The sequence below is a fragment of the Adelges cooleyi genome, unplaced genomic scaffold (assembly GCF_023614345.1).
Source record: "Adelges cooleyi isolate 19-005CV unplaced genomic scaffold, UGA_ACOO_1.1 ACOO_flye_CR_arks_rails_tigmint_CR_PRNA_248, whole genome shotgun sequence".
NCBI lineage: Eukaryota > Metazoa > Arthropoda > Insecta > Hemiptera > Adelgidae > Adelges > Adelges cooleyi.
The window spans coordinates 2,052,341-2,060,557 of record NW_026095913.1 but is presented as its reverse complement, the minus strand read 5'-3'; the positions used below and the strand labels follow the sequence as shown (position 1 = coordinate 2,060,557).

At 34.7% G+C, this 8,217-nt stretch overlaps 1 protein-coding gene across 1 annotated transcript; it reads left to right on the top strand.

Moving 5' to 3' along the window:
• Nucleotides 1–6,187: 6,187 nt before the first annotated feature.
• LOC126837391 (cuticle protein 19.8-like) lies at nucleotides 6,188–7,562 on the top strand. Its single transcript, XM_050571300.1, has 2 exons — nucleotides 6,188–6,202; nucleotides 6,828–7,562. Exons 1-2 carry the CDS (start codon nucleotides 6,188–6,190, stop codon nucleotides 7,560–7,562), a joined length of 750 nt encoding a protein of 249 aa, XP_050427257.1.
• The last annotated feature ends 655 nt before the right edge of the window (nucleotides 7,563–8,217 follow it).

Sequence of the window (8,217 nt, the reverse complement as noted above, 5' to 3'; positions counted from 1 at the left end):
ATCGTCACCCGAAACACGGTTGTCCTTCAAACCGGAGAAAACGTTTGTACTACAATAATAATTTATTGGACGAAATATCATTATGTTATTGTTGAACTCGTTAAATATTTGTTCCCAGCTCTAAGTACTTCATTCGGTGCGGTTTTTGCACGAATAAAGTTATTCTACCTACCTCGTTAATTTACCAAAAATATATTAACGTTTCATTGGGAAATCGTGTCTAGTTTAAAACATGTTCGGCCACACGGTTGTTGGGAAAATATAACCAATTATTATCTAGAAAAGATATTAGATTAGTAATTACATTTTTTTCTACATAAAATTAATTGTATAAAAAATGTACTTATTTTATAAATGTGTACAAATTGAAAAAAAATACCCTAATTAAAAGTATCAACTAATAGAGTTGACATTTCTCTCTGTTAAATTATTAACGTCATAAAAGAGAAGTTAACAATTATCATAATATAATAACGTCAAATGACATTAAAAAATTGAGAACATTTAAGTGCTTATGTTTAAAAAAACGAAGATGTTGTTATCACTTATAAAAACTCCCACATAATACAGCATATTTTATAGAAAACATTAATAAATTCTCATACAACATAGGTAGTAACTACATTTTTATAACTGTTACAAGAATGTATTAAATCAACAAATGTTGTGTATTATAATATTAAATTTCAAATGAAATGAACACATTTTTAACACAATATAGACACCTATTGATTTATGTTAACATTTTTTGAAAAATATTGTTGTAATTTTTAGCTTATAAAAGTTGAATAACTTTTATTAATTTAATTAATAAAAGTTTAATACCAACACGGAAAGGTTGTCTCCTTAAGATATAATTAAGACCAATTTGTGGCACCCACCTAAATGGGCTTGAAAAATAAAAAAACACAATATTAGTTATAATAACTAATAGTATAATAAACGCAATGGATACTGTAATATTACCACTGTACTTCTTATGGAACAGTTTTCGATTAAAAGAAATAATATTTGTCCCTGTGCTTGAAAAAACCGGTCACGAATCAAAATGTGTGTATGATATATTTATTTTCTCAAAAAAAAAAAATTAATATCGCGTTTAAACTTACATACTATCCAACTCGTTCGTTCATTCGTCGTTTGCGAATGTAAAAATGAAAAATGATATTTTTTTGATTAAACGTTTTTTCTGATATATAATTTATATATTTTTTTTCCTCGGTAGAAATTACAACCGTTATCGTTTGCACGTTGTTGACATTTGTATTTTTATTTCTAGTGAAAACTTAATCATATTTTATTTAATGTCCTATTACATAAATGAGCTGGGACAACAACAACAATAATAATGATAACACATAAACGCTGAGTGATATCACGCCAAAGGTGTAATACGGTCAAGCATAATATTATCTAACACCATTTTTGATTGTTTATTTATGTTTTTACACATGGTGTACGACCTTAGTACGCACCTTAACAGCTCTGACCACATGAGAATCGATTATAGCCAAGTATTTGTATTCGAAAAACAAAATAATTTACTATTTGTTGTTATTATTTTGAAATTAACGCGATACGGTCTGTCCAAATCACAAGACCGCATCCGGGGGAACTCTTATATTGGGCATATAAAGATCACTTCGAACACTCCATAAACTACATTCATCATTTGTTTGACCAACTCCGAACAACAGCAACCATGCAGGCCATAACTGTAAGTACGACATATTCTGTGGATAATTCTTGGGGAAAGGACATACCTAGGCGTAGGCCTAATATTTAGACTTTGAATGTGCCGCTTTTTTCCACCCTGCATTTTCTAAATTCTGATTCTATTTGGAATAATTATTTTCTCATAATGAAGTACATAATTTGTTTGAGCTTTTAAAACATAGATCAAAACCTCTAAGAGGTTCTACAAATATTCGCTGCCTTATTGAGGGTAAAATTAATATGTTTTAATTATTAACTTAAGACTTAAATCAGGTATTTCACGATTTTGCCAAGAATTTCTGCCACTTTATTCACCATTATTCACACACCCCTAAACAAAGTGTTTAAAATCTTTGATATTGTTAATTTTTTGTTTTGATCGACACGCAGGTGTTCTCGATCCTATCGGCGAGCGTTTGCCTTGCACTCGCCGACGACCTGCCCAGCTCGAGCTTCGGTTACGGCGTAAGCGACCCGATGACCGGCGACCTCAAGGATCAAGCCGAAACCAGAATTGGCGACGCCGTCGCCGGTTACTACCGGACGCTCGACGCCGACGGCTTGCTCAGGACGGTCAACTACAAGGCCGACGCCCTGAGCGGGTTCGTCGCCGACGTGAAACGCGAGCCCCTGAACGGCGGCGCCCTGGCTCCAACTGCAGCTCCGATTGCCCCGCCTGCCCCGACCATCGATCTAGCGCCGACGGCCTACAAGCCTATGGATCCGCTGGCCTACAAGTCCTGGGATCCGCTGGCCTACGCTTCGAACGCCTACAAATACGCAACGCCGGCGAGTTATATCCAAAACATCGCACCGGCCTTGATCAGGTCTGCTTACACGCCCTACGCGCCCATCGCCTCAGCCCCATCTCCCGCCTCCATCCCGTTCCTCACGTCGCTTAAATCCGCCATTCCGGCTTATGCTTCGGAAATAGCCGCTCCTCCTTCTTACCTGCCGGCACTCAAGGCAGCTTCCATCCCGAACCCCGCAGAGTATTTGACCCGGCTCGGTTATGGGTCTTGGTACCCGTCGGGTGCTTACCCCCAACCCTTAGAATACCTAAAAAAATAACCGTAACGCTTTGTCAACAACACTTAGTTGAAATTGTGATTATTTTGCACTTAAGATTTTGTGTACATCGAAAATAGTTTATAATAAAACGTTTGATACAAATATACCATTTGTTTTCTCATATAACATTATCTCACTATCGTCACAGTAGACTAGGTAAAACCGGATGGAGCACTTCGTCATATTTTACTGACAGACCGAAACCCTCCTCAACTTAGTGTGATCACATTATAGAAATGAAATTATCGTTAAACAAATTTCACCATATAATATGTTATCAAATAATTATTATATACAAATCGGTAATAACAATTAATAAAATCAACGATAAATTTATAATACAATTTTTTTCCTACTATTGATTAATCTGAGTTGAGGACGGTTTTGGTTTGTTTACATTTTCAGAAATTACATTCTTTAAAAGGGAATGTACCATCTGATTTTATCTTATCCTTGCTATTAATTATCCACTATTACTTATTAATAACTCAAAATTGTTGTTTTGCTTTATTGCGTAGCTGAAAAGGTATTGTCTTATCATAAATTTGTGTTTTTTTGTGTCTAGTCCACGATATCTTAAGCCCCTGAGCCGATTCTTTTTGTAGCAACTCTACAGATAAGAAATTGTATCTGAAAGATACTTAATTGTGTTGAAACATTTGAAAAATTCACTCCTACCCCTTATTAAACATATTTTCCAGCTTATAATGGAATTAAAAAAATATCCACAAATTAAAAAGTATATCAACAGTTAATAACTTGGTAAATAAATATTATTGATAAAACTAAACTTGGAATCAAATAGTTCTAGAGATAGAACATTTTTGCACAAAATCAAATATGAGATAAAACGTTTTTGCGTTATAAAAAGTATATAATACCACAAAGAACTATTTCTACAGTAGTAATACCAACCTAACATACAAAATAATGTATATTGACCCCGTAAAAACATTAAAATCATTTTATTTAATAACACCACCTATTTACATTTTTTTTTAATACACTTAGAACTTTTTGTTCTTAATAAAATATTTTTTGACTTTGTGAGAACCTTATGTTGTAAAAGTTTGTGAGTATTAATAAATAGTAGGTTTGCGATAATGTTACATTGAAGTTATATAAAACTATTTTGCACTGAATAACTTCTTTGACTCTTAACGTATTGAGATCCTTACTAGCTAGAAAAAAGCGCAGTCAAATTTTATTACAGAATTACACTCCTTAAAAAAAAAAATAGAAAAAATACACTTTGGCCGTGGTTAATTTCTAGATTGTTAAGGTTGAATTAAATGAGGTTTCTGAAAAATGTTTTCAATGTACTTTTAAATACTATGTATGGTTAACGATGGCAACAAATTATACTTAAGACAGGTGACCATTGACCAACTCTTATCGTATCCAAACTAACACTAAAAATACAATTTAAACATTGCTGACATTATTGACAATGATTGTTCACCAGCTATCTATAGGTCCGAAGCGTTTATTTGAAAGTTATTTTATCGCTTTCAGATATAATAAAATCTGTAGACCTTTGAGCTCCCCTTCTCCACTATGCCTTCACCCCACTGCACTGGCTTGTTAAAATTGAATATGTTCTATTGCTCGACAAAAATGTACGTTGTCCGTATAGTACGGAAAAACCCCAACGCTTACCACAACAATTTTCCAATTAATTCGGTCAGTATTAAGGGTTAGCGAACAGCTGTATAATCCCAAACCGCCAAAATTAAACCCTTGTCCGACCTTTTCTCATTGAGAGTTGCACTAAATAGGGATGTGTAATGGATACAATTTAGATTAAATGATAATATTTTATGTGGTAGTGAAACCGGATTAGTGTATTATATATTTGTTAAGTATTACAATTTTTTTTTCATCAACTCTGTGGTTTTAAAAATACAATTTAGAACTCTACTATATTGCCTAAGCATGTATTTTCATCTTATTTGTGTTGATAAAATTGTGTCGAAGACTTGCATTTGTAACGGTTATGTATATTTCATTGTTACATAAATGGAAAATACACTTGTTTTAAAACGATAAAGCCTTAGAGTGTTATGTACTATATGCAATCCAATAAACAAATATAGTGGATCAAATAAACGTTATCCAAATATATTTGTAACGACAATACTAAATATATTATCAATAAATACAATATACTGAAGAATTATAAATACAGTAAACAACATAAAAGACCTAAATAAATAAATAGCATTACAAAAATACAATTATTTTGCGTTGTTTATATTACATTATATTATCATAAATATTATAATTCCCAACAGTCATTGATCGTTATTGATTCCTAATATTATTATTTTTTTTCAAAATTCTATAGTACCTACTTGGATTTTAAAGTATTATAATATTATGTAAATGTATCTACAATGAAACGCGCTATAGCACTTTGTACTTAAGAGCACGCCACACCGGCCATTTCTAAGGAGTAAAGTATAGGCAATTTTTTGATACTTTGTTGATGCCATTTTTTTTGTCAGACTATCACAGTCATTTCTATAGGATAAAATACAATTTTTTTACCATCAAAACTCTCTTTGCGTGGATTGATTTTTCTCAGGCTTCATATATAGTTAAGGAAAGAAATTCATACATATTATTTATGATAAAATTATCTGTGTTCCATCATCGGTATTTTTTCGATATACCTAATACAACCAACGCTATATCATTTTTAAAAAAGTAAAAAAAGTCCTTTCTTAATTAATTAATTAAATATTAAAAAAAGAGCGATGGTAGAACACAGACAATGTTGTTGTCTATATTATGTAAAAATTTGGTTTCTTAGTTTTGATTATAAATGCCTTTGTAAAATTAACCCGCGCAAGGCGGGTTTTTTTAAAGAAAATAACGCGTGTGTGACGTCCTATTAACTCGGAATCATTTTGAAAACTAAACGTTTTACTTCCCATCGCAAATTAAATTGGACCATGTCTCTTGACGGTTTTTATGCCTCTAATGTCCCTTTCGTTGTTTGTGTAATTTGTAAAATATTTTCAGATATCGAGTATTTAATAATATAATGCGACAACCCGGAGGTCTTGTTTGGCTGTTTTGCAACGAAAGGCACGTTATATCCAATTTGTACTGTCAGGTACCATGAAATCCTCGGCCGGAGGCGTTTGTAATGAAAGTAAACATGTTTTATGCGTACCTTTGCACTACACTGGATATTTTTCGTGAATGTCGAAACACCGTGTGTCTGGGACCTTTTAACGGGAGTAAAATCGATTACCTATATAAAGGTTTCCTGACCGCTTTGAACGGCACATTGTGAACCGTTTACAGTTACATACACAGTACACACACACGTGCACAGCGTTCCCGGCTGCTTACACAGTTCCTATAATACAATAAGTAAACGAAACACACCATGCGAGCCTTCACAGTGAGTATTATTGTTTTCCGAGCCAAGTATTTCACTTTTATGTTTTGTGTACTTACCATTTTTATATTATACTATCATTATATATTTCCCTCTGGTTTGTTCCAAGCCTCGCAGGCCCGTCACACTACACTCCGCCAAGCATCTCCGCTGTCCGTATCATCTAATCCCCCACGCATATCTCAATATTATAACAAGGACACTAACAAGAACAGCTAACACTTGCTAACCTGCAGATGTTATTCTTCTATTGATTTTAACTTTGATACATTCTCAGACTATGTCACATCTCTCATTACAATTATGGAATTTTTACTAATGTTGTCGTTGCCATAAATCAAAATTTATAGTGTTGTCCTCGTTGATTGATAGGCTAATAGATTTTTTATTTTTATTTTTTTACTAGTTCCTTGGCTAGTATTCTCTGTATGCTTTTCTGTTCTACCCGTCGGGTAAGACCGTTTTAACATGATAATGTTTTTAGGTAAAATAACCAATAAACCATACGATAACCTCGATTTATTTACTCGTTTACCCAGTTTATTTACCGGATTTCTTAATACATATTTACTTGGATCGCTCAAATTGATATACTTGTGTTTTAAATCTTATCGTTTTTGACTCTCAGGTCTTGTCGTTCCTCTCTGTCGGCGTTTGCCTAGCGCTCGCCGAAGACTTGCCTAGCTCGAGCTTCGCCTACGGAGTAAACGACCCGGCGACCGGCGACCTTAAGGACCAACAGGAAGTCCGCGTTGGCGATTCCGTTTCCGGTCGTTACCGGACACTCGACGCCGACAATTTTCTGAGAACGGTCAACTACAAGGCTGACGATTTGAACGGATTCACCGCCGACGTCTTACGCCAACCAATAGTCGTGCCGCCCGTCGCCTTGGATCCGGCTGTTGCACCAGGCCCGGTCTTCGAATCTCCCGAGTCTGTCTACTACGAACCGGCTGTTGCACCAGGCCCGGTCTTCGAATCTCCCGAGTCTGTCTACTACGAACCGGCTGCTGTTTACCACTCTGCCGAGCCCATTGCCGCCTATCAGCCCGCTGCTCCCGCCCCTGTTTACCATTCTACCCAGCCCTTTGCCGCCTACCAACCCCAAGAACCTATCGTGTACCGGTCATATTCGCCATTGGTCTACAAGTCGCCCGAACCAGCCATTTTCCAACAGTTTGCGCCGCCGACTTTTGTCAAAACCACTGTAGTGGAGCCAACACCGATCGTACCAGCTGCACCAGCCGTGTACGCCACGTACACTCGTCCGTCCATATCTGCTTTGATAAAGAGCAAATTCCACAAACATCCGATCGTGTCGGCGTTAAAGAAAGTCGGCTCGTATTTGACTAAAAAACATTAAGACCGTTTAAAAATTGTTATAGTATACCGTTGTAAACATTTGTGATGTTATCCTAATTTCTCTGAAAATACTACTGCATTGTTGATTAATAAAATATATTATGTAATATGTAAATAAGTCAAGTATTTTTGTGCTCAAATTATACAACTCAAAGTTGTGTTATTAAAAAAAAAATCATCAATGGTCTCCCAAACTATTTTTCGTTGACAATAAGATATGGTTTATTTGACATGGTTAGGTAATTTGTTCTTGATCGATGCAAATAATTTGTAGATGTATGTGACGCGCCCTTTGTTGTAAGAGTATTGATTGGGTTCTCTTTTAGACGGCATTAAGGCAATTTTATTTGGCCGTTCAAAAAATACAGATTTTGCTGCTTTTATTTCAAGCGAGTTATTATATTTTCGGTGGTTTGATAAGTAATGTTAACTTTGAGTTTTTTGCCTTTTCCCTGAACATCAGGGTACTCTCTATACACTTCATACTTAACTAACAATAATAATACCTTGAATGGTTTCGCTAATTATTAATTTGATAATGTGTGACCATTTACAAAATACATTTAATATGTTTTCAACCACTGAAAGCATTTAGTTTGTTGCAATCCGAATGTGTAACTTTATTAGGTTTCTCAATGTTTTGAATTATTTTTGTG